Genomic DNA, 27,582 nt, shown 5'->3' with positions numbered 1-27,582 from the left:
CCTCACCTTTGAGGGAGCTGATCTCGTGCTGGATGGCGCGGGAGGGGTCCATTGCCCCGCTGGGCTGGGGGGGAGAGGGGACGGGGCAGTGGTGGCGGCTCCGCTCAAGCAGAGGCCGCTCACCCGCACAGCCCCGCACACCCACACGGAACCAGCCCGCAAGGGCTCAGTCTGAGCGCCGCAGCCTCAGGGGGAGGAGAACAGCAGGGAGGGGCGGGGCGTCGAGGCCAGGACCCCAGGCAGAGGGCGGGGCTTCAGAGGATCAATGCGGGAAAGGGGGGAGGGGGGCAGGTTTGCAGGCAGCCAATCCAAAGCGCATGCTCCAAGCCCAGAGCCCTCCTGGTCCTTCACACCCCACCCCCGCATCCCGCCAAGGTCCCAGACCCCTCTGGCCCTTAATGCACCAAGCTTAGGGGGCTGGGGCGGTAGGGAGCTTTCCAGGGGTCCACTAGCTCAAACTGTTCCCTCCTGCCACTTCATACACTAGTCCTTACCCACGCCAAACTACCAGCTTTCCCCCAAGAAGTATTGCATAGCTCGGCCCAGATGCAGAGAAGGGAGGGGTGAGGCCCATTATCTCCCAGAACTCTGTATGTCCTATGGTCCCTTATTCCCTCCCTCACAATCTCCCAAGTCCTCCCTAGTCCCCTCTAGATCTAGTTAGAACCCTCTTTGGACTGGGTTTTGGGGTCCAGCCAGGTTTCGTGGCATAGGGAAAGTAACCAAAAGCCCCACAAAACTAGGTGGCACCTGCCCAGCCCCAAGAAGTCAAGGGTCCTGGGGATAGGACTGGTCCTTTGCTTTTCTCTGCTTAAAAACATGCTGGAAGTGCTCTCCCTCCTCACTTCTGCCTCTTAGTTTGCTCAAGCTTCTTCCAAGACCCAGCTCAAACACCACCCTTTGCATGGGGCCTTTCCCAGGCTCCCAGCTACTGGTTAGTTTCTGAGTCGTGGTGATTCTCTTCCATTTGATAAACACACTAATTGTGTGCCCTAGTTATTTACATATTATCTCTCCCATTAGACTGTAAGTTTCTTGAGGCAAGGACTGTGTTTGCCTTTCTATGTATCCTCAGCCCCTTAACACAGTGCCTGACACATAGTAAGCCTAAACATGCTTATTGACTGATTTTTTTCCCCCTATCACACAAGATGTTTGAAATTTTCCCGAAAGAAATTCACGATTGTCAGTCTCCTCCTAGTCCCCAATCTCTTCTCTGTCTGTCCCTCTTACCAGCTAAATCCTGCCCAACTCAATTCCCTCCTTCTCCTAGGAGCCTAAAGCATTGCAACCCACAAGGGTGTTCCCATGTTTTAAAAATAACACCTGATTAAAACAGCAATGAACAATGGAAAGAACATGAACTCGGGAAGTCAGAAGACCCAGATTCAAATTCTCCTACTTCTGATCCTTGTGCCCTATATAACCTTAGGCAAATCCTTTAATCTCCCTGGGCCTCCATTTCCTATCTGAAAATGAGGGGTTTAAACTTAGACAGTTTCTCAGGTCCTTTCCAAATTTAAATCCTATGATTCTATGAACTCTATACTTTATGAAAATGAATACTATTAACATTGTATGTTTATAGAATACTTTAAAGTTTACAAAGTACTATGGAGTGTTGATCTCATTTGATCATTATAACACTGGGAGGAAGGCAGGACAGATATTACCCCCATTTTACAGATGAGAAAACTGAGAGGCAACGAGGTAAAATAATTTGTCCAAGTTCATACAAAGTATAAATGGAATAGCTCATTGGAATACATGTCTGGAATACATGTCTTCTGATGTTCAGGCCCATTACACTGGGTTTTTCTTGGGGGCATAAAAATAGTAAGGGCTGTAACCATTCAGCAGTCATTATTCAAAACCTTATTTGTACTCCTAGACTCAATGGAGGAAAATGGAATAGCATTCTTGACTTCTCAGTTGCCCCACAGAGAAATCCTACTATATACTTTTTTGGAAAGAAGGGTAATGGGGTTCAGGATACTGGGATGAGCGGCATGGTAGAAGGAGCAGTACATTTGGAGTCTTAAGATGGTTGTATGGCTCTGTTACTTGCTATCTGTATAAACTCTGTAGTCATTCTACCTCTCTAGAACTGTGCCCTCCTGCCCCCATATCATTCCCTGTGTCTTCTTTGAATGTTCTCCACAGTACCCCCCAATCAGCTTGTTGAAATATGTCCTTTCCTTCTAGGCTCAGCTGAAATGCCCCTTCCTCCATGAAGTTTCCCTTGATCTCCTTTATCAGTAACAACCTTCACCTTTGAATCTCACATAGCACTTTCTTGCACTTCACTGACACCCTTACCACACACTCCATTATAGATATCCTTATTTTGTATTATTATCTCTGTATCACATCCCTCTACTAAAAGTGCTGTTATAACAAAAAGAAAACTTTTTCCTAACTCTCTTTAGAGTTAGGAAATCTGGGTTCTAATTCTGAGCCCAACACTTACAAGCTATGTGACCTTTACCTTGAGAAGCCTCAGTTTTCTTATCTGCAAAATAAGGATAAGACAAATCCAACTCTGAATAGAAAACCTCTTCATCTGTAAAATGGGGACAATATAAGTGCTTTGTAAAGCCTTGATACATTAAAGAAACATGAGCCATTGCTAGACTATGCATTGCATGAAGATAATTTTCTATCTACCCAAGTGCTCACAGTAAGGTCCTATCATCTCTTCCAGTCAATAAAGTCCTTTTTTCCCTTGGGTCTTATATAACATTTATTTTGTACTGTTCTGATTCACTTATCATGTAAAAGGAGTGTGATCGTTGACAGTTCACTTGTCCGGGGCATAAGGCTGCCTCAGTGTTATGAAAAAAGGAGTTGCTGAAGGTTTGCAGACAGCAGTTGTTGATTTGTGTATGACAGGCTGGAGAGGATATACTTTGCTCTCTCAACTGCTCCTGGCTGCTAAGAAGGAGGGGAGAGGATATATTTTGTTGTCTATTGTCCCTTGCTGGTGAAAGGAGACAGAAGAAGGGAGAATAGGAGAAAAAGAAAGACTAGAGAGTTTATACTCAGTTCTCTATTGCCACTTGGTGTTGAAAAGGAATGTACAGCATCCTTAGCTCTCTACTCCCAGCTGTTGTTAAAAGGAAGAAGATAAGAGGAGAGAAGACAGGAGATACTTCTAGGCATTGCTACCTGTTTTTTCAAGAAATGGAGGAAAGCAGAATTGTAGAGACTTTTGCCCATCTTAGGACAAAGGTTGTTACCTTTTCCTAGAAGAGTGTAACACTACTCTAGCTGATGGCATCATCCAAGTCTGAAGCTGGAAGTGATGGATACTATAGCTGCTGTTGAATAGCAACCCCCAGATAAATAGAGGAACAGCTTAGAAGCAATGCATCATAAAAGTAGCCCAGCAAAGCAGCTTGTCTAGTTGAGATGTCATGCCTAATTAAGTGTCAGATCAGCACAGCATGAATCAGCTTATATTGGTAGTGGAAGCACTTATTAAAAAAAAAAGCTATGCTCATCAAGGAATATATATATACATACATATGTATGTATATTTGTCCTGAGATAGAAAGAGAATGACAAAGTCTACATTTCTAGCATTGTGAGTTGTTCTGGTCACATTTATTCCCTGTATCTTTCCCTTACTACCCTTGGGGCTTTAAGTATATAGTCACTCTCTCCACATCATGTGCATTGATGTTAGAATGTGATCCAGATTTATGGGTGTAATATTATGTGTTTGTTTTTCATTTTCAGAAAATGTTTGGGTTAATGTTAAGTATTAGTGTCTGATTTATTAATAGAAAATACACTAATGGAAGACCATGAGCTACAGTGTTAGTAAGAATAGTTGACAACAAAAGTTACCCTAGAACCCTGGGTATATCTAGTATAATAGCCACTGCCTCTGAGAAACTCCAGCTTGCTAGCTGTGATAGTAATGGCATTTAAAGTTCCCCCTGTATTGGCTTGGTTTTCAAATTGATTGTGTTAAAACCCAGAGCTTGTTAATCCCACCTGTGGGATGGGCTTGTTGATGTGAAAAGAAAGTCCTGAACTGGGAGGAGCTGGTGAAGTAGATTTGGAGAGACACAAGAGAGAGGCAGAAGACCTTTTTTTTCTTGGAAGCAGCACCTCGTGGAGAGAGAGAGAGACTAAGAGAATTGCTGGTGGCCACTTTGAATTGCCCTGGACTTTTGAGACCTGCCCCCTGAGCTGCCAAGGACTGAGGAGACATGGCTGTTTTGCTGGTACTTTGTCTGTCTGTTTTGATGTTGTTTTGCCAGATTTGTCCACTGGTGAAAGACAGTCCTTTTGTTGAAGAAGTCCTGGAACCTGGCTGTTCGCTAAGAAGCCCTGAGACTGTCCTGCAGACAGAGAGTGAATACTATCCACTGGTGAGGGACAGTGCTGTTGTTGCAGGGGTCTGGAGACTGTCCTGCAGACAGAATGAATACTGTCCACTGGTGAAGGACAGTGCTGTTGTTGCAGGGGTCTGGAGACTGTCCTGCAGACAGAGTGAATACTGTCCACTGGTGAAGGACAGTGCTGTTGTTGCAGGGGTCTGGGAACCTTTCTGTTGGTTCAGAAGCCCTGAAGAAGGATTTTCTGGTTGTATGTTTACAGAAATCCTGGGAGAGGGTTTTGCTGATGTGTTCAGGGGTTCTAGGACTGTTCTACAGACAGAGGATGAATTAACGAAGGGACTGGCAATGTATCTTATGGCCTTGCTAAGCCTTGTCTCCCCAGGAACTAAGATTGCTGAGAACTTGCCTCTGTCAAGATGAAGAAAAGACCTCCATTTGGGTATTAAGTGCTGTGTTTAAACTTGATGTAACTCTGGGGTAGATTCAATTGTGATCCAGGGGTGGGGAACTTTTGACCTTATGTTTGGAAACTAATCTCCATTTGAGAAGAGGGGCTTTGTGGTGGACTTAATTAGGTATAGCCTAGGGGTGGAGAAGTATTTAGAACAGAGACTTTGTAATTGATTGAATGATTGGAAGGTCCTGGGGTGGGGTAGTCCTTGGAGATTATTTAATCACATTTAGTAAATGCTGTATTTTGAATGATGTCATGTTTTGATCTTCTCTGTTCTTGGTTGGTCACTGAATAAAATGGAGAGCACCTATGCTGGTATTTTGAACCTGGGAAGTTGCCTTTCTTTTGGCATTATATTACACTAGCATGGAGACAAGTTGAGGGGAAATGAGCCACAAAGGAAAAAAAATGAGGGGAGGAAAGTGGTGGAAAGGATTAGACCACCACCCACTACATTGGTGGATTGCCTCCTTCCAAGAACTACATATGAAATACTATTTTAGATATGTGTTGCATAATAGTCCCTTGTTAGACTATTAGCAGCATCAAAGCAAGAAGCTTATTTTATCTAAACAGTTTATCTTTTGTATCACTCAGTACAGAAAGTATCTAATAAAAGTTTATTGAATTAAATTTGATGAAAGGCATGTGCAAAATACCGGTGGGTCACAACCTCTCTGGTCACAATTTTTTTCATCTGTGGACCCCCCCCCCCCCATTCTGGGCACCATTTCTCTCTTAATGAGTCTAAGATTACATTACAATACAACCATCTTATGGTTGCCATATCACACTGTATACAATCCCCTAAAGCCCTCTATATCATATTCAAAAGAACTGGTATCTATTCACACCTCCTATGATTCACAGCCATACAGCAACACCAGAATAATAGTGATATTCAAAACACAGGGTATAGGATCGGCTAGGTGGTGCAGTGAATAGAGCACTGGCCCTGGAGTCAGGAGGACCTCAGTTCAAATCTGGCCTCACACACTTAACACTTATTAGCTGTGTGACCTTGAGCAAGTCACTTGACCCCAATTGCCCTGCCTTTCCCCTCCAAAAAAAGCAAAAAAAACCCCAATTTTTTTTAAAAACAAAGGGTATTTTGTGCCAGGGGTAGCTAGATATCACTGAAAGCACCACATAGTATCTCAAATGTGTTTTTTTTTTTAAACCCACTATCTTCTTCCCATTTCAATTCCAGTCCCATCTGCAGTGTCCACCTGAAGCTGTATGAACCCGTAGGACATATCTGTTCTCAAATCTACTTATCCAGGTCTAAGCTCTCTCCTGACCTCCAGCCTTGTATCTTCAACTACTTGACATCTTCTCTTCTCCTTCAATACTCTTTTACTTGGTGATCTCATCTTCTCCCATGGATTCAATTACCTTCACAATGCCTATGATTCTCAAATCTACCTTTCCTGCCCCAATCTCTCTGCTGACCTCCAATCTCACATCTCCAACTGCCTTTTAGACATCTTGAAACTGGATGCCCAGTAGATATATTAAACTCAATATATCCAAAATGGAGCTTATAATCTTTCCCCCAAAATCCCCTCTCCTACTTCCAAACTCCCCTCTTACTGTTGAGGGCACCACAGTCCTGCAGTGCCCCACACTCATAGTCTAGCCATCCTTAACTCCTCACTATGTCTCACTCCCCATATCCAACCTATTGACAAGACGTATTGATTTTACCTCTGCAACATCTCTTGAATACACTCCCTTCTCTACTGCAATACTGCTACCACCCTCAGTGCTGCCTGAACTATTGAAATAACCTGCTATTGGTCTGCTTACAAGTCTCTCCTAATTCCAAGTCATCTTCCATTTACCAAAATAACCAAAGTTTTTCCTTAAGTGCAGGTCTGACCATATTGCCACTCTACTCAATAAACTCCAGTGGCTCTTCACCGCCTGTAAAATTAAATATAAAATCATCTGGCATTCAAAGCTCTTCCCATTTCCATTATACCCACTACATACTCGGATTCAGTGACACCTGCCTCCTTGCTGTCCTAAAAAAAAGGAAAAAAAACTCCATCTCCCAACTCCAAGATGATGTCCCACTTGTCTGAAATGCTCTCCCTCCTCATCCCTGCCTCTTACCTTCCCTGACTTCCTTCAAATCCCATCTTCTACAGGAAGCTTTTCCCAATCTTCCTTCATTCTAGAGCCTTCCCTTTGTTGACTATTTCCTATTGGTCGTTAAATAACTTATTTGCATGTTCTCTCTCTCCCCTGTTAGACTGTAAGCTCCTCAAGGGCAAAGGCTGACGTTTGCCTTTCTTCATGTCCCCTGCACTTAACACAGTGCCTGGCATATAGTAGGCAATTAATAAATGTGATGACTCTCTGACTCTGAACTAATTCAATGTACTACCAGTCCTACCACAGATTATAGTCCAGACAGCAAGCATTCTTCATCCATTTGGTTTAGTTTTTTCCCTTGCATGTTTCCTAAACACAGGAGCTTAAGAAATGTTTATGATATTATTATTATATACCACATTGTAATGTAGAGAACATATTCTTGAAGGCATAGTTCTTGACATTTAGAAAGGGAAACAGTGATCACTACGAGTCAGCATAGGTTTATCATAGATAAGTTTTGCTAGAATAACCTGATTTCCTTTTTAAACTGGGTTATTATTAGGTTAGTTAGATCAGGGGAGATTGCTATAGGCATGGTTATAACTGGGTTTCTGCAAAACTTTGGACAAAGTTTCTTGACATATCCTTGGAGACAAGATGAAGGGATGGAGGCTAGATGGTAGTACAGTTAGATAAATTTGGAACTGGTCGAATGACTGGACCCAAAGCCCAGTGATTAAAGGATTGATGTCATCCTAGAAAGATGTCTCTAATACCCTGGGCATGGTATAATCCCAACTCCCAGGGAGACTGAGACTGTATCTCTTGAGCTCAGGAGTTGTGATGGGCAGTGGACTATTCCAGTCAGTGTCCACACAAGGTTCAGCCTTAATATTGGTGAGCCCTTGAGAGCCAGAAACCACCAGATCACCTAAGACGGAGTTCACTGGTCCTGATCAGAAATGGAGCAGATCAAAGCTTCCATGTCAGTCAGTAGTGTCATAGGGTCTATAGTAGCCCCTATACTTCCAGCCTAGACAAAATGGGGGAGAAGTTCTATTTTTAAAAAAGAAAGAATGTCTCTATTGGAGGTCTTCTCTGTCTATGGTCATGACCTATTCAATATTTTCATCATTGAGTCAGATGAACACATAAATGGGAAGAGAAAAGAAGGAAAATGAAGAGAATAAACATTTATTAAGCACCAGATGCTGCACTAAGAGAACACTTTACAAATATTATCCCATTTAATCCTCACAACAACCCTGTGAGATAGTGTAATGGGAATGTAAATTTTAAAGATCTTCCCTGCCCCTAGGCTAAAGTGCACCTGGAGCCTGGGGTGGGAGGCTTGTTTTTCAGTAGATACTTTTTGATTGGCCAGTGGGTCCAAAAGGTTGTTACATTCTCTGAGCCAGGAGAAGGCTATATAAGCCCTGATGTGTAGCTTTGTTTTGGGGCTCACTTTGAGAAGTGTTCTGTGATTTGATGTGGATTCTGGGAAGCCGTTGTCCAGAGGCCCCCCCCTTTGAAAAACCCAGATGTTGAAATCCAGATGTTGATTTGGTATGGATGTAATGGTTGGACAGTTTGGAAATCTGTCTACTTGATCTGTTTCTCTGACTTGATAATTCTGTCTGTGTATTCTGAAGTTCGGGGTGCTGACCTTTTTCCCCTGAACTAGGTAAATGATACATGTTTGACTGATTAAAGTAAGCTTGTTAACCCATTTTGAGTTGCTTTCCTTTATCAAAGCAGATCCAAGAACCTGTATTGGCAGCAAACCCTGAGGACGCTTGGGGTGCTTGCTGCTACAGATAGGTGCTATAATTATCTGCATTTTACAGTAGAAGAATCTAAGGCAGACAGAGGTTAAGTGATTTGCCCAGAGTAACACAGCTAGTAAATGACTGAGGCCATATTTGAACTTGAGTCTGGCTCCAGACTTGTACTCCAGGTCCAGCACTCTATTCAGTGCACCACCTAGCTGCCTCGTGCAATAAGACAGCATGCTTATTAACTTTGTGGGTAAAACAAAAGATCCCAGTAAGATAGAACTACAGGCTGGGTATAACACAGAGACAAAGGGAGCAATACAAAATCCTTCATTCAGATGCTTCAGGAAATTCATTACCCTGTTTATAAGGGATACACCTTCAAAAGATGTAGATCATAACCCATCCATACTTTCTCATCTTGTGTTCTTCTAGCCCATGTCTTCCATAATGGTCCCCATGGACGTGACCATCGGCCATTGAAGGCCAGAGCAGCAAAGTACAAGTTTGAGTTGATTTTACCACACAGGAAAATGGGGCTGATAATGGACTGTGTGTTCTGGCAAGGACTACTTTGACAAAGAAGAAGATTCCCATCCCCTGGAGGTTGGCCAAGGAGGGAGGAATCTTTGACCATGGAAATTCAGGAAATAAGTCCTTCGCTTAGGTTTAGAGAAATACACTGCACAAGCAAGCCCAGTAAGTCATAAGCATGATATGGCAGGCAAACATGCTCAGTCAAACTTAGGTTGCTTAAACAGAAACCTGTTTTCCAGAAGGAAGGAGATCAATAGTTCTGTTTTCTCTCTAGAGCCAGACCAAGTTTAGAGTTTTGCGTTCAGTTCTGGGCATCACATTTGGGGAAATCAATCAATAAGCATTATATTATATATGTGCCAAACACTGCTAATTACAAAGAGAGAGACAGAAAGAGAAAAGCCAAAAGCAAAACCAGGACTTTGACAAACTGAAGCACACCCAGAAAATGGCACCCAGGATTTTGAGAAGCTTGGAGACCAGAATATACAAAGACCTAGAGGATATTTGGAGATGTTGAAGGAAATGAATAGATCTGGGGAGGACACAACATCTTTCTCAAGGGCTGTCCTGTGGAAGACGGATTGATTATGCCTGGCCACTCAGCTCTGGAGGGCAGAACTGAGATAATGTACATAAAGTCCTATATAAACATATTCTTCTTGTTACTGTTATATTTAATCTCATTCTTCTCATCTTTTCAGTAGAGTTCAGATGGAACTGATCCTGGGACAAGTTCCTCTCCTGCTAGAATTCTTTTATGCTTAATGACCTGTGGATTATTGTGCAGTTGGACAAAATGACTGTTTTTTTTTTATGTAACTAGAGTTATTTGTATTCATGTTTTATTCATAAGAACTAGCATTTATATAGCACAGTAAGGTTTGCAAAATGCTTTGCAAATATTATTTCATTTCACCTTATAACACTGAAGTAGGTACAGTTATCATCTCCCATTTTATAGATGAGAAAACTGAGGCTGAAGGAGATTAAGTGACTTGCCCAGGACCAGAAAGCTAATAAGTGTCTGAGGCAGGATTTGAACTTGGGTCGCCCGGATGCCAAGTCCAGCTCTCTAGCTACTGCACAATCTAGTTCTCAAAAGTAATGGTATGAAGGCTCATCTATAATTCTAAATAACTATGGGGTGGCTAGGTGGTACAGTGCATAGAGTACTGGCCCTGGAGCCAGGAGGACTTGAGTGCAAATCTAGCCTCACATACTTAACACTTACTAGCCATGTGACCTTGGGCAAGTTACCCAATTGCCCTGCCTTCCCCCCTCCAAAAAGCAAAAGAAAAAAATCATAAATAACTATATCAGGTACATCTGCTGTCTACTAACTTTCTTATCAGTCTTGCTTCAGCAATTTCTAGCAGTTCTGTGGAAACTTAACTCTCTGCTGTCTCACACAATGATGATGATAGTGATAATCCACCAAATGACACCAAGGTACACCACCCTGACTAGCTTTCCTTTACTTTGCTGATTTCCCCACCCTCAAAATACAGACTGAGGGTAGGTCTTTCAGGGAGTTTTTGTTTATTGTTCTTCTTATTATTGAGTAATGGGGGTGGGTGTTAGTTACATGAAGCAAATTTCAGTTCAGCACAAAATTAAAATTCCTAATAATTACGGCTCTCGGACACTGGAATGAAGAAGGGAGAATACAACGCTGGGAGAGGAGGAGACTGTCTGGAACAACTGATGTAAAAACCAAAAGGTAACGACAAAACTTTTTTTAACAGCATGGGTTGCTTCTAGAGGGTGGTCGTCGCTCTTCTCATTACACTGCCCTCTTTCCAAGGCTAAGCACAAGTCTGCCATATTCTAGCTTGTACTAAAGTTATTTGTGCCCATGTTTTATCTTTCTATTTGATCAGAACCTCCCTCAGAACAGTCCTTGGCTCAGTTATATTTGCAGCCCTAGGATCCAAGGGACAGCTAGATGGCACTGTAGTGGATAGACTGTCAGGCCTGGAGTAAGAAGACTCATCTTTCCCAGTTCAAATCCAACCTCAGACACTTCCTAGTTATGTGACACTGGGCAAGTCACTTAACCCTGTTTGCCTCAGTTTCCTCATCCGTAAAATGAGCTGGAGAAGGAAAAGGCAAATCACTCCAGTATCTCTGTCAAGAAAACTCCAAATGGGGTCACAGAGGATTGGACACAACTAGACAACATGGATCCAAGGACAATGGCTTGTGTATTACATGGGCTCTTGAACAGAATTGAGCTTTATCACTGGGCACTTACAGGCAAAGGCTGCATGTCGTGATGTTGCTCTGGATTTAGTGACACCAGGTGACCTTTGGCATCCATTATAACTCTGAGAGTCTTTGATGCTATACTGTGCTCTCTCTTTTTCTGCCTTTTGGGAAAAACAGGAGGCATGGACAGGGGCCCTGCCTCAGGCCCTCCAAGTCTGGTGGTAGGAATGAATTTGGAATCAAATAAGCTTGATCTGAACCAAGATATGGAGCTCTCACCATACACAGCCTCCTATTGTTATTCAACTTTTCCAGTGGCCTTTTTTCAGTCCTTATCCTCTTTGACCTTTTTATAGGATTGGACACTGGACCACCTCCTTCCTTTTGCATACTGCCTTTCTGGGCACTTCTGAGATGCCTCATTTTGCTACTCCTTCAAGTCACTAACTGCCTCTTTGATCAGCCTCACTGGCTCCTAGGCCTCTTCCTAATACTTTAATATAGGAGCTCCCCCAAAACTGAGCAGCTAGGTTACAGAGTAGATAGAGTGCTGGCCCTGGAGTCAAGAAAATCCAAGTTCAAATCTGATCTCAGATACTCACTAGCTGGATGACCCAAGTCATTTAACCCTGTTTGCCTCAGTTTCCCCATTTGTAAAATGAGCTAGAGAAGGAAATGACAAACCACTCCATTATCTTAGCCAAGAAAACCCCAAATAGGGTCACAAAGTGTAGGGTACAACTGGAACGACTGAACAACTCCCCAAGAATCTCTCCTTGGCTTCTTCCTCTTCTCTCTACCTCAGACACTTCATGACATTTCCATGGCTCCATCTATCACCTCTATCCAGATGATTCCCTGGCCTTTCCCCTGGCACTGACTTCTCTTTGGAACTAAAGACCCACACCTCCAAGAGCATTTCTACCTGGACATTCTACCCACCATCACCTAAACTCAACATGTCGCAAACCAAATTCATTATCTTTCCCCCAAACCAATTTCTTCTTTTCACTTGTTGTGAGTGTCAGTGGCAGCACCATTCAGCCATCTATGTCTGTTACCTTGGGCTTGATTTTGACTCTTCTCTCTCACTTCTCAAATCAAATCTGCCCATTACTAAATCTTACTTATTCCTCTTCCAGGGCATTTCTTACACCTGTGTCCTCCTTTCTACCTCTGCTGCCACCACCATAGGATAGGTCCATGGTTCCACATCCCTGGACTATTGCAGTAGCCTTCTTATTAAGGTCTTCTTCCCTCAAATCTATTCTTTTTACTCCTGACAGATTAATTTTCTTTATGCATGGACTTGGTCACATCCCTCCTATGCTCAAAAGTCTCCTTCTAAAGGTACACATGCCTTTATCTGTCATTCAAGGCCCTCTATAGTCTGACACCATTACAGGATCATGGGATCTAGAGTTAGAGGAACCCCAGAGATCATCTAGTTCAAAACCTCACTTTACAAATGAGTAAACTGAGGCCCAGGGATTTGCCTAGGGACATAAAGAGGGTAACAGGGTTATAATATAATGTGCAGAAAGTCAAATGCAGAGCCATGAAGACTGGCATTCAAGTCCCATCCCATCCCTGACATCCAAGGCTCTGGGCAAATCATTTAGTTTCTCAGTACTCTAGGTTAGAGATGTCAAGCAACTAAGTGACAGGCTTCATATGACCCACAACACTGACTGCCCAAAGCAGATCAAAATGTGATTGGTAAATATTTAACAAAATAAATAAAAATACAATAATACATAGATAATATTACATTTTAAAACTAAGTCAACAGGCTGCTCCCAGGGAAGTAGCCCCTGTTTCTATCTGAGTTTAAAACTACTGCTCTAGGCAGTTCCCATGAGCTACAAAGAAAATGCCGCCTCATATTTGTAAAGGGAGTTTCCTTACCCAGGAGTTCCCTATATCAAGTGAAATCATGGGGTGAGTGACCTCCTATCACCCTTTCTGATCTCAGAGCTAATATTCTTCCTAACTCTATTTCAGAATTCTTCCATTAATCCAATGAATGGTTCATAACCTGGGGTCTGCAGACTTGTTTCTAAAACATATTTTGATAAATGTATTTTCTATATAATTTGTTTCCTTTGTAATCCTATATATTTTAATGCATTTAAAAACATGATTGTGAGAAGGGGTCCACAGGCTCCATCACAGTGAATGACACAAAAGAGGAGACAAAGCCCTGCTGTCTATGTACAAATCTCAGTTGCTCATATGATGCCTGGCCCTCTCTCACGACCACACCTTTAGGCTATTTCCTGGACTGGAATTCAACAAAATACAAATTCCTCCTTACTAGCTATGAGACCCTGGGCAAGTCACTTAACCCTGTTTGCCTGTAAAATGAGGTAGAGAAGAAAATGGCAAACCACTCCAGTATACCAAGAAAACTTCAAATGGGATAATGAAAAGTTGGACATGACTGAAATGACTGAACAACAATGGCACCCATCTCCCAAGGTTGCTGTAAGGATTAAACAAGTTAACATGTAAAACGTTTGGCAAAGTTTAGTGTTATATGAATACTGACTACTATTACTACTACTCATTATATAAGGGGAGGGGCAGCTAGATGGTGCAGCAGATAGAGTACCAGGCCTGGAATCAGGAAAAAATGAGTTCAAATCTGACCTTAGACACATATTGGCTGTATGACCCTGGGCAAGTCACTTAACCTCTATTTCCCTCTGTTTCCTCACCTATAAAACATGGACAATAATAGTAACTACCTCACAGTGTTATTCTGAGAGTCAGATGAGATGATAAATGCCCTCCCCACATTGCCCTGCCCTCCAGTAAAGTATTTGTAAAGCACTTAGCACACTGCCTGGCCAGAGACCAAAGGCAATCATTGCCCCTGGTAGTGAGGTGAATGTCAAGGGTACTGGTTTTGGAGACAGAGGTCTTGGATTCAAATCCTGACTCTGTCATTTACTATCTATGTGACCCTGGGAATGTTACTTGCCCTTGGGCCTCATTTCCCTCATTTAGAAAATGAGAGGGAGGGGTATGACCATAAAGGTGCCCAACTATGATCTCTGACTTGGCACTACCCTTACCCCACCCCAGGGCATTCATCTGTGTCTGGAATGCACTTCCTCCTTATTTCAGCATGTGGAAAATCTTCCCTTCCTATAAAGAAAGTGACTCCAGTTCAGGTGTTATTCCTTCCCTGATGCATTTCCTCAACCTTCCCCAGCCAGAAAGGACTTGTAGAAATCAAGTACATCAGTAGAAATCAAGCACAATCCAGATTTGAAAACCTTTCCAAGCTCCAAATGTAACACTTTCCCTATAACACCAAGGTCAAGCAGAAAAAGTCTAATAATAATAGCTAGCATTTATGTAGTACTTTAATATTTGTGGAGCACCTTACCACAATAACACTGAGAAGTGGGTGCTATTATTACTCTCATTTTACAGATGAGGAAACCGAGTCAGGCAGAGGTTAAGGCATGAGGTCTTCCTGACTCCAAATTTAGCACTGTATTCACTGGGCCAGTTTCTAAGGGAGGAGGGGGTGATAATGGAGGAGAAGGGAATAAGCATTAAGAGCCTACTATGACGCAGGCACTGTGCTAAATAAACACTTTACAACTATTATTTCATTTGATATACTTAACACTTTCAAACCTATAGTTATGTGTATGCATGTCTTATCTTCCTATCAGAGTGTAACCCCCCTTGAGGGAAGCTTATGGCATATTTTACATTTATATCCCTAGTATCAAGTGCCTTGGATATAGTGGGTGCCTGAAATGAACAGGCTATGAAATGGAATGGAAAAAACCCTGAACTGGGGTACAAATCCACTTTCAGCTCCCTCCTACTTTTCTAACCTTGACTCAAGGAAACAAGCAGGAAGCATTTGTTAAGCCATGAGCCACGTTCTATGATAAATTCGTAACAAATATTATCCAATTAGGTCCTCACTGAAGCCATTGTTATCCCTATTTTACAGTTAATGAAACAGAGGCAGAGATGTTAAATGAGGGTCACACAGCTAGCAAGTGCCTGAGGCTTCATTTGAACTTAGGTCTTTCTTGACTCCAGGACTGGCATTCTATCCACTGTGCCACATAGCTGCCTGCCTTAGCCTCAGTTTTCCAACGTGGAAAATGAAGGGGTTAGCCCAGATGATCTGTAAGGTCCCCTCTGGCACTAAGTAACTCCTTTGATAATGAGGAATTGAGCTGCACTGGGTGAACTGAGATGAATGGAGATCTCCCAACTCCACAGTGAACTCTGGAGGGCAGGGCAGTGTGGGGAGGGCAAGGCTGAGCAGGGTCCTGATCTTTTGTCCCTTCCTCTCCCCAGGCCTGAGCTTAGCTTGCCTCTCTGGCCTTGGGGTCTTTGTATCGACTGTTCTCCAGGTCTGCAATGCACTCTCTCTTTGCCCCCATCTTAGGCCCCCTAGTATCCTTTAAAGCCCAGCTCAAAGACCATCTTCTGCCTAAAGGTCTTTCATGATCTACTCCTGCCTACCCCTACCCCAGCTTCTAGTACCTTCCTCACAAAACTGTTTTGAATTTATTCTGCATATACTTTATATATACTCATATATATACGTATCGTCTCCCCACCACCAGAGGATTTAAGCTCCAAGAATACAGAGACCAGTCCACTTTTATTTTGTATACCCTTGTCCCTAGAGCAGTGCTTGGTACACAGTAAGAGCTTAAGAAAAGCTAGTTTCATTGATTGGACACATCAAGTGAAGTTTCAATTGATTTGTTGTTTACTTGAGGACTCTTCCAAGTCCCCCAGTTCTACCTGTCCTTGGTGACCCAGTGGATAGAGCACTGGGCCTGGACTGAGAGAGACCTGAGTTCAAATCTAGTCTCAGATGGTTCCTAGCTCTGTGACCCTAGGCAAGTCACCCCAGCTCAGTTTTTTCATCTATAAAATGGGGATAATACTAGTACTATCATCCTGGGTTTCGGTGAGGACTAAATGAGATAAATATTTGTAAAGTGCTTTGCAGAACTATACATGATTATCATCATGATCATCATTAACTGGAGACCAGGGACCAGGAGCCGTTCACACTTCATTATCTGAGAAGGAGTCCCAGCCTTACCTGAGAGGCAGCTGACTGAAGACCAACTGGGGAATGGTCAGTTCATCCAGGGAGAGCCAAGAGGCAGGCACCAAATACAGGCTTTGGTGCTTGGAGTAGGAGGAGGGGGAGAGAATCCCTGGAGCACTCAGGGCTGGACTGGGAATGGGGCCTCTCCCTCCCTTCTCCTCCAGCCCAAACAGGCACCACACAAGGCTGCTGGAGATAATAAGATGGCTGGGCAAGAGATGCTTCTGTCTATGGGCAAGGGCCAGGGGGCCACTCAGGGACCTTGACTCCCTTCTGTTCTGCCAGTAACACCATCATTCTCAAAGCCAGAAAACCTCGGAGACACAGTGCTGAGTGCAAGAATCTTGGTGCTGGCAGGCTCGGCCCAGGGAGGATCCAGGAGGCTGTAATGAACCTTCCCAAACACTAAGCCCCTTCTCATGCATCCTTCTCTACACTACACCTTTTTCTTGGGGAAGGGGGCCGTGAGTCAGACCTGTGATTTTGTCAGAGCTCCAAGCTCCCGGGAGCTCCACCCACTGAACAAATCCGAAGCATAAAGTCTTAGTTTTCCTGAGGGCCCTATGGCAAGGACTCGGCGGAGGTTCAAGGACAGTTCTCTATCCACTACGACACACTGTGCCCCTGTTGCATGCACTGCATTTATTTTACATTAGTGTACATCTTGTGACCCCTTTACTAGACTGTGAATTCCAGTCAGTTCAGTTCAACAAGCATTTATTAAATCCCTCCTGTGTACAGAGCATTCTGCTGAGGACTGGGAAGGCTACAAAGTTTCAGTGAGCCGGGGTCCATGCCCTGCTGGGACTCAGAGGCATGACACACAGCACTGCCTGATAATTGTATCACATAGATACAAGTAGAAGGCTACGAGGGGTTCATGGAAGGAAGGTCATTACCAACTGGGAGGTTCGGAGAAGACTTCAAGGAGAAGGTGCACTTGAGTTGGCCTTTAAAGGCTGGGCTGGAATCCTGGGCAAGGAGGCAGAGGGAGGACATTCCAGGCCAAGGAATCATACAAACAAAGGCAAAAGCAGGGACACTCGAGGTATGGGGGAGGACCAGGGGAGTAGGGCAAAGAGTTGTTGGGTTTAGCTAGACAATTAACAGAATACACGGAGCAGATTAGTTTGAGATAAACCCTGGACAGGGAAACTAGTACCAGGTCAGGTAAGGCTTTGAATCAGAAAAGATTGAACATTAGGGGGCCACTGAAGAAGACTTTTTTTGTTGTTGTTGCTTTTTGAAGGGGGGAAGGCAGGGCAATTGGGGTTAAGTGACTTGCCCAAGGTCACACAGCTAGTAAGTGTCTGAGGCCGAATTTGAACTCACATCCTCCTGACTCCAGGGCCAGTGCTCTATTCACTGTGCCACCGAGCCACCCCCACTGAAGAAGACTTTGAAACAGAGTGATTGGACCACATTTATGTTGCAGAGTGGTATGGTAGAAACAGCATGGGAGAGTGGCTAGGTGGCGCAGTGAATAGAGCACCAGGCCTGGAGTCAGGAGGACCTGAATTTAAATTCGACCTCAGACACTTAACACTTAACTAGCTGTGTGACCTTGGGCAAGTCACTTAACCCCAACTGCCCTCCAAAAGGCAAAAAAAAAAAAATAGCATGGGATTTGGAGTCAAAGGGACTATATTCTGCCCCTATGACAGTATGATGCTCAGCAAGACATTTAGCATCCCTGATGCTAAGTGTGGTGGCAATATGAAAGATGGACTGGAAAATGCTGAAAGTAGAGGCAAGAAGACCCATTGGTAATCATCCAAATAAGATGTCAAGAAGTCTTGTATAGAGTGGGAATAAGAAGAGGATGGACTTGGGACATGGAATTAGCAGGCTTTAGTCATTGATTTGATAAGAGTGGTGAGGGCAAGAAAAAAATCCAAAATAACTCCAAAGTTTGGAATAAGGGAGACTGGATGAATGGTGGTGCCACAGACAATGTCAGTGAAGTCAGGGAGAGGGCTGGATTCAGGAAGAGAGACACTGACTGAGTCTGGGACATGTTGAGTTTGAGGAACCAGTGGAAATGTTTGACAGGCAGTTGGAAATGTATATCAACAGCTCAGATGAGGCTGGAGAGATGGATTTAGGGTCATCTGGAAAGGTGGTGGCTACGTAGCTGAAGCTGTGGGAGACCTCTGAGGGAGTATTTGCACAGAGAAGAGGATAAAGCACCAAGCTTTAGGGAATTCCTTCACTTGAGGGGGAGCAGGAGAAAGAAGGGGGAGAAACCAGTGAATGAGTCAAATCCAGAAGGGTGTGGCATCTCAAAGGGGAATGAAAGGAGAGCTCATCTAGAAGGAGGGGGTGGTCAACAGAGTCAAATGCAGCAGAAAGGTCAAGGAGGATGAGTGAGAAAAGGCCACTGCACTGGACAATTAATAATAGATCATTTGAGACAGCAGTTTCAGGAGAACACGGAGGACAAGCTCAAGAGATCTATCTGGGTTTTAAGTATTGCCTCTATGACTTACTGTGTGCCCTTGGTGAGTCTCTGAACTTTTCTGAGCCTTAGTTTCCTTATTTATAAAAACTGAGGGCCTGAAACTTGATCAACTGATTCCCATCTTATGGACTTTGGGGATGGAGTGATTGCAGGGATCAATTATCAAAATGACATTAAGTCATTCAGCATAACAAACATACCTTTTATAAATAAATATATAACAATAATAGTTAACATTTCTATAGCACCATGCTAAGCACATTGCACTTATCTAATTTTATTCTGACAACAATGCTGTGCTGTAGGTGCTGTTATTATCCCCATTTTATAGTGGAGGAGACAAATAATGGTTAAATGACTTACGCAGGGTCACACAGATAGAGAGTATCTGAGGCTGCATTTGAACTCAAGTCTTCCTGATGCCAGCCCTCGTACTCTAGCCACTGCACTACCTTGCTACTGTTAGTATCCTGAATATGTGTTATTACCTTTCTCATAAGTTTTTGGGTTTGTTTTTGCTTTTTGGAGGGCAACTGGGGTTAAGTGACTTGCTCAAAGTCATACAGCTAGTTTTTGTGTTAAGTGTCTGAGGTCATATTTGAATTCAGGTCCTCCTGACTCCAGGGCCAGTGCTCTATTCACTGCACTACATAGCCACCCTCTCATAAGTTTTTGCTGCAATGAATAACATAAATTCATTTAATAACATACTCAAATTCATGGTAGCTTTCCCTCATGTATTTCCTTAGTCAACAAATGCTAATAATACTATGATCATATGGAGATGGATCAGTGAAATTGTTTTACTTTAAGAGGGGGTGTGAGGGCTTGACTAGTTCTGGAATTACTCTGTCCCGTCCAAAGCTTTGTCATCTCATTTGGGGTTTTCTTCAGGAAAATACTGGAATGGTTTGCCTTCTTCTCCAGCTCATTTTACAGATGAGGAAACTGAGGCAAACAGGGTGAAATGACCGATCCAGAGTCACAGCTAGCAAGTATCTGAGGCAGGATTTGAACTAATGATAATGAGTATTCGGGTGGCAAGCCTAGTATTCTCTAGATACCTAGAGCTCTTCAGACTCTGAGATTTATGACTTTGCCTTAGTCTAAAGCTGAGATCTTATCACTTACAGGGGCACTGGGAAGTTAAGTGATTTGCCCTTGGTTAAGGTGGCTAAGTGTCAGAGGCAGGATTCAACCCAGGTTTTCCTCATTCCAAGGTCTGTCCTTCTACCCCCCTCCCATCTCTTTATTCCAGTAGAATGTAGGCTCAATAAGGTCAAGGTTCGTTTCCTTTTTGTCATGGTGTTCCCCATAGCACCTTGTATACAGTAAGAGCTCAATAAATGCTCTTTGACCTAAATTGAATTCAAATAAGTTCCTCAGGAAAGGAACTAGAGCTGGGATATTGGACTTACAGCAAAGGAACTAAACTATGAAGAGTTTAGGGAAATCAAGAAGAAGGGAATATTGGACAACCCCAGTGGGAGGGGGGGCGGGGAGGGGACGAGATTTTTGGAGTGTGAGTGGTGGCATGGAAGGGAGGAAAAATCGTGGTGGAGGAACCAGTGCAATTCAATAAATGTGTATTAAGCCCCTGAGAAGGCTCAGGGGTGGGGTGGGGTGGGGAGAATGGAAAGAGAGAGCAGGTGCGGGGGAGGCGGGGGTAGTCATCACCATGGGGGGGAAGGGGGCCAAGGGGTGCTGAGCGTGGCCAGGACGGGGGCGGGAAGGACAGGAGCTAGTTTGGGAGGTGAGCAGAGACAGTAACTATGTGAGCTACGCGCACACACCCGGAGGGTGGGAAAATAGGAGGGAGGGAAGGAGGAGGATGGAGCGCCGCCAGGGTGCTGGCCCAAAGCAGGGAGGCAACTGGACAGCTCAGAGACCTCCGCCCCCCTCCTCCCACCAATGTTCCCCCCAGACTCGACCCTCAAAGAGACGAAGGGTCCCGGAACTCCCACAGTTTCCAGCAAGAGGTGCCGCCTCCTCTACCCCCTCCCCCAGCTCCCTGCTTGGTCCAGCCATGACCCCGCCCCCCGGCCTGTGTCCCACGTGTCCGTGGCTGGACAGACTGGACAGGCACTGAACCCCGAGCCCAAGCCGCTGGCCTGGCCCTCGGGAGGTCTTGGGTGCCAGGTCCGAACCCCGACTCGTCCCCCCCTCCCTCCGCGCTCAGACTGCACCCCCTCCCCATCCCCCTGCCTGGCTGCGGCGCTCCTATGTCCTATTATGGGAATGACCTGCTGCGCGGAACCAAGCCCTCTCTAGTCCTCTGTTTTCCCTTCCCTGGCGCGCAGGGCTGCCAGGCCCTGAGCTCTGGATTTCTTGGAGTTGGGGAACTTCGAGGGGCACAGGAGGCTGATCAGTGAGGCCAAGCTGTAAGCCTGTCTAGGGAGGTCCCTGTGTTTGGGAAGAGGGCTTACTGTCCATGAGGGTCAGCCTATTCTGAGTGTCCCCGCTGGTCACTGTCCATTATTAGGGTCAGTGTATCAGAGCTGGTCCATGTGTCCGTCAGGGTGACCCTTCCTATATGGTCGGTGTGTCCTGAGTGGTCTGCATGTTGGGGCGCTCAGTATGGCCCACGTAGTCAGTCTGCCTTGAGGGTTAGCGTACAGAGCTAATTCCAGCCTCCTCAGTCTGCCCTACATGTGACCAAAGGTCTCCCGGCGTGGTCCACGAGGGTCAATGTGCTAGGGTAGTCAGTCTGTCCGGATGGGTCAGGGTATCAAGTTAGTCCAGTTGGGGCAGCGTGATCAGTTTGTCCTAAAGGTTCAGCAAGCCAGGGTGGTCATGCTGTCCAGAAGGGTCAGGGTGTCTGGGTGGTCTATCTGGAAGGGTCAGGATGTCAAGTTGGTCCAGGAGGGTCAGTGTGCCAGGGTAGTCAGACTATGAAGGGGCGTGTCCAGAGGGGTCCGAGTGTCCAGCCCTACCTTTGTACCTCTCCCGCACCTCCTCATAGGCCTGGATGAAGTCTTGCTCCTCTGGCTGGGGGGGCAGCCCGTAGTCCGCCATGGCGGGATGGGACTAAATGAGGTGGAAGAGGAGGACGATCTCTCTGTCCTGCACAGCTCGGCCCCAACCCGGCCCGGCTCTGTCCCTTAGTCCAGCCCGTTCAGTCTCTTAAAGGAGCCGCCTGAGGCAGCGAGGGAGGGGACTCGGTGTCACCAGGGGAGGGGGGATGATTCCGCCCCCGAGCTCCGCCCCCGGCACCCAGGATGCCCCACGAGCTGGGGGGGGGGAGGGGAGGCAGAGCCTGGGGGCGGGGCAGACACCGGACACCGGACAAGCTGACCCAGACCCCTAACACCGACCGGGCCACAGACAGTGAATTCTGCCCACCCTGCTCCCAGTTCCTTAGCCCAATTGCCCAGGAGTGAGTGCGTTGGGACTCAGGACTCCTGGGTTCCAGAAAGGAAAGGGTGAAGAGTTGATCTCTTATCCCTGGAGGGGGTGGGAGTAGGCGGGGAGAGATTGGGGACTTCCAGACTTCCTGGCAGTCCTCCTGCTGACTCCTCCCCTCCTGACATCTCCCCCCTCCCCTCCCCTTCATCCTCACCAGCCATGTGAGACCCCCGCCACTCCTCTAGCCAAGACTCAAGTCTCTCTATACACCCTCTGCGATCTCTGGGGAAATAGAGCCGGGCTAAGTCAAGACTAAGGCTATACCTCTGCCTAGTCTAGTCTTAGGTGACCGAGTTTTCTACATTTCTCCTTTCCCTTACTGTTAAAGCTGCTGATTGAATGACCCCTGATAGCAGGTTAGTGACCTACTCCTTCCTAGACCAATGAAATCCAAGACCTTGACCTTGGTAAGGTGCCTAGCTCACACATAGAGTCCTAACATGGCCCCACAAATCCCATTAAAGAATTTGGGATCCAGACCCTCTCAAAAAGTATCCCCAATTATTCTTCCTATATATTCACAGCTTTATAAAAACTCATTTCTCTAGAAAGTTTTACCAAGGTCTTTTCCTTATAGGAGCCCCCTTCTTGTCTCTTGGAACCCCTAGGTTCCCTCAAAGTCTCAGCTCAGGTGTCACCATGAAGTGGAGACCTTCCCTGATCCCCCAAGTTGATAATGCTTTTCCTACTCCCTGGAAATGACTTTGTATTTACTTAGTATGTATTTTTTGTATTTATATGTATGTATGTTTGAATCCTAGGTGGATTCAACAGTGAGTGGATAAAGTGCTGGCTCTGAAGTCAAAAAGACTCATCTTCCTGAGTTCAAATCTGGCCTCAGACATTTATTAGTTGTGTGGCCCTGGGCAAGTCACTCATCCCAGTTTGCCTCAGTTCCTCATCTGTAAAATGAGCTGGAGAAGGAAAGAGCAAACTACTCCAGTATTTCTGCCAAGAAAAACCCAAATGGGATCACAAAGAGTCAGATATGAAAACCACATGTAGGATCCCCCTTGGTAGAATGTAAGCCTTTTCAGGGCCAGGAGTGTTCTGTTTTTGTCTTCCTATCTCCCAGCCCCTAGCAATCAATCAATAAGCAATGGACTGGTACCTGGAAAGTCATGGGCTTTGTGTGGCAGATAAAAAGACAAAAGGTCAATAGTGCCTCTTCTCAAGGAGCTTAACTTCTAATGGGACAGCTTGTATAGGAACATAGGACTTTAAATTTTGCAAAGAACTTTACAAATATTATCTTATTTGATCCTCACAATTACCGTAAAGGTAGGTTGCTATTATTATCCACATTTTACAAGTGAGGAAATTGAGGCAAACAGAGGTTAAGTGACTTGCCCAGGTTCACAAAGTTAGTAAGTATCAAAGGCTGGATTTGAACTCAGGTCTTCCTGATTCCAGGTCCAGTGCTCTATCCAATGTACCAACTAGACTCTCTATGTGTGTGTGTGTGTGTAACACATAGTTATGCATACATATAATTAAGTCAATGTGGAGGGAGAACACTCACAGCTGGAGGGATCAGGAAAGATGTCATATAGAAAGGGGTACCAGAGCTGAATCTTGAAGGAAACCAGGAATTCCAAGAGGCAGAATTGAGGAGAAGGTACATTCTACCCACAAGGGACAGCTAGTGCAAAGACAGGGAGTATTGTGTGTGTGGAAAATACAGTAGGCCAATATGGCTGGATCTCGGAGTATGAGGAAAGTAATGTGTAAGAAAATTGGTTAGGTAGGAAGGGGCCAGGTAGAGAAAAGATGTAGAAGTCAAAGAAAGGATTTTATATTTACTCCTAAAGGCAATGGGGAGCCACTGTAGTTTATTGGGCAGGGGAGTAACATGATCAAACCTGTGTTTTAGGAAGATCACTTTGGTGACTGTGTGGAGAATGGATTGAAGTGGGGAGAAGCTTGAGGCAAGAAGACCAAAGAGGAGGACATTGAAATAGTACAGATGAGAAGTGAATAGGGCCTGAAACAGGGTGGTTTCTATGTGAGTGACAGGAGGGAATACATGTGAAAGATGCTGTAAATGTAGAAATTACATTATTTGGCATCTGAATGGATATGGAGAGGGGATGAGTGAGAACACGGGTGACTTGAAGGATGATGGTAATAGGTAATATTACTTAATAGTAACAGGGAAGTTCAAAAGAGGGGTAGGTTTGGGGATGAAGAAAATGAGTTCTATTTTGAACATGTTCAATTTGGGATGACTAGGAGATGGGACCTTGCATACAGTAGGCACTCAATAAATGCTTGTTGCATTAAATGAATGAGGTAAGTGTTACCCCTATTATACAGATAACAAAACATTCCCATTTTTTCAGATGAGAAACTGAGGCTAAGGGATGAAACCATTGCCAAGGCTCACAAAGCTAGTAAGTATCAGAGCTAGGGTTTGAAGCCAGGTATCATGATTTAAATCCAGGACTCTGCTATACAATGCCACTTCCCTTAACTGTTCTGTCTTCTGGCCCTTTACCTACAATAAATAGGCTGATACCTGCCATCATCCCTTTTACTCTCTCACATCACTACCTGTGATAGGACAGTCCCAGATACACCCAAAACTGTGACAGGATGATCTCAAGGACCCTAAACCTATGATGAGATGATCTCCCACATTGCCCCATACACTGTGATTGCACCCCTATGTGATTGCTTATGACAAAATGATTCCCCTGTACTTCTGATCCCAGCACTTCTGATGAGATGACCCAAGACATCCCCAAACACTCTCACATCTGTAATGAAATGATCCTTAGAACAGCACCAATGATAGGGTAACCACACATGTCCCCATACCAGAAATGCAAAAACGTCCCCAGCTCTCTCTGTACCTGCGATTCTGATGACTGCCCGCTCAGCAGGGTCCAGGACACCGCCATTACCAGCAGAACCTCCTCCACTTCGGCGGCTCCTTTGAGTTTTCCCAAGATTCCAAGGCAGAGTGTCTCCAGGGCTGGGAGAGCTGCTGCCCCCACTGGAGCTCTCATCCCCAGAACCTCGAGGTTCCGGGCCTTCCCCAGACATGGCCACCTGCCGAAAGGTGGAAGGGAAGAATTATTCAGAGGAATAGCATTAATCTCATCACCCAGAAACATCCCTATCCCCAATCCTTTCTCCCCCAAACCCCATCTATATGCTGACACTCACTCCCCCAAACTTTCTCCCAGATGGATGATTATCCTTGCTCTATCACCCAGAGGCTACCCACCTTTCCCTTACTACCACCAGCTAGAGATGTACCCCTACACATTTGGACTTACCCTTTGTCTTTCATCAGACTCTCCAACTCTACTCTCCAACCTTGTTACCTAAACACCAATATTCTCAGCTGTAAATTGACCTGTCTGCAAGACGACCACTTTACCCTGCCCCATCACCTGGACATGGGGAGGTGGGGGATGGGGAAGGAGGAAAGGGGGCTCTGTAGTCTCAGCCTCTGACTGCAGTAAAGTCCTAAAAATAGTGCTCTGAGCAGGAGTGGGAGCCCCACAGCCTGCATTGGCATCACCACGTGAGGTCCTAGCCCCACCCCCTCTTAACAAGCCCTGCCCCCCAACACCCCAAACACCCTCCAGTGCAATGTGTGACGGAGGCTGTCACCTCCCCCCCCCCAATCTGCAAATACATACAGGCACACAACTGCATGTACACACTACTGTACACACGTACGCAGATACCATCACAATGTCCACCCTATCACATCCTCACAAACACATTCTCACACAATGGAATGCACTCAGATATTAGACGCAAATATACCTATACATAGACCATCATTAGCTAGGCTATGCTGCCCGGGCTGTGGCAAAAGCTTGCTTTGCTCCCCAAAGGAGGGGCAATTGTCAGGAGGGGGGAAGGATGGAAAGAAGGGGGTGAATGGAGCTCTGTCTGAGACCCCGAGCTTAAGCCCAGAGGCGGGGTCACCTCTGCAGACACAATGGGTGTTATGTGACTGCCTGACCCAGCACTTGTGTGGAGAAGGGGGACGAGGCAGAATCTGGGACTAACCCAATTGTCCCTCCCCCAGTCTCCACCCCAAGCCCTGGGCAGGCCTGAAGGAACTTTGGGATTCTGTAGGGATCCCCCAGGCGCTGCGCCTCAGTCCAGGTCGATTGGAGGGTCCCTCCTCCCCTCCCCTGTCCCGCCCCCGGGCCCGCCCCCGGCCCCTGCAGTCTCCGCAGCGTTGGGAGGAGCAGGAGCAGCAGCCCGGGAGGGAGGGAAGGGGGCAGCTTCAGTAGCGGGCCTGGACGAAGATGGGGATAGGGAGGGGGAAACGAACAACGAAGTCGACTGTCCGGGCGGGGAGGGGGGGAAGGGATCGGAGGGACTGGGGGACCTTGGGGAAAGAGAAGCTGGGGATGTACCCCAAAGACCTAGGAGAAAGGGAGCAGGGTGGGGGTGGGGGTCCTCCTTCCTAGGCCGGCTGCAGTAAGAGGGGGAGGAGGCAAAGGAGGGGAAGGGGTCCACCCTGAGTCCAGGACTCTTCACAGTCTGACCCCCTAGCAAAGATGTTTCCGTAGCCCCTGTAACACCCTTCCCTCCCCGCAGCCCCCAGCAGCTGGCCTCCTGCAGTAGACGCACTACGCACCTGGCTCGCCGCTGGCTCTGCCGCCGCAGCCGATGCTCGACTCAGCTGGGTTGGCTCAGCTCGGCTCAGCCCTTGGGCTCGTCGGGTATGTCTCGGCTCTGCTCAGCGCGGGCGCTGCAGCCCCAGTCTCGGGGCGGGTGAGCCGGGAGCAGGGAGCAAAGGCGGGGGGAGTGGGAAACGCAGGGTGTGTGTGAGGCCGGAGCCCCGCCCCTGGGGGTGCGTGGGGCGGGTGTGTGTCTGTGACTATGGGTGTGTTGGGGGTGGGGGGAATCATTGAGGGGAGTCAGTGTCTGGATGAGCCCGCCTGCCCGTGTGTGTGCACGCCAGGGCCTGTGTGTGCCAGGAAGTGAAAGTGTCACTGTGTGTGCGCCTGTCACTAGGTCCGGGTGTCACCGATTGTGTGTGAGAGTGCCTCGGCAGCAGTGGGTCTTTGTCTGAATCCCTCAGTGGATGTCCATGTTTCTTTGGTGTGACAGTAACTCCTCGGTCTTGTGTCTGTCACTATGTCCCTGGGTGTGACATGTCCCCAGGTATGTGTCTGTGTGTGTCCTCTGTCTGTGAT

General features: G+C 45.9%; 1 protein-coding gene across 5 annotated transcripts in view; it reads right to left on the bottom strand.

Moving 5' to 3' along the window:
• Positions 1 to 27,231, bottom strand: part of PLEC (plectin) — a 115,235-nt gene extending 88,004 nt beyond the window's left edge. Inside the window, exons 1-2 of one of the 5 annotated variants that reach the window (XM_069097060.1) lie at positions 27,021 to 27,231; positions 25,264 to 25,462 (exon numbers count right to left, since the gene is read on the bottom strand). In XM_069097060.1, the coding sequence (XP_068953161.1) occupies positions 25,264 to 25,456 (193 nt within the window). In that variant the 5' untranslated portion in view covers positions 25,457 to 25,462; positions 27,021 to 27,231. Of the gene's footprint in view, positions 1 to 6; positions 197 to 21,936; positions 22,155 to 25,263; positions 25,463 to 25,692; positions 25,741 to 27,020 lie in introns of those variants that run through there. The other 4 variants (XM_069097071.1, XM_069097061.1, XM_069097066.1 and 1 more) reach the window with 4 other exon arrangements.
• Positions 27,232 to 27,582: the final 351 nt, after the last annotated feature.

Source organism: Petaurus breviceps, unplaced genomic scaffold (genome assembly GCF_028583685.1).
Source record: "Petaurus breviceps papuanus isolate PSGF00001 unplaced genomic scaffold, PetGlider_PUasm1.0 350, whole genome shotgun sequence".
Taxonomy (NCBI): Eukaryota; Metazoa; Chordata; class Mammalia; order Diprotodontia; family Petauridae; genus Petaurus; species Petaurus breviceps.
Note: the sequence above shows the minus strand (reverse complement) of the source record. Positions and strands in the feature narration are given on the sequence as shown.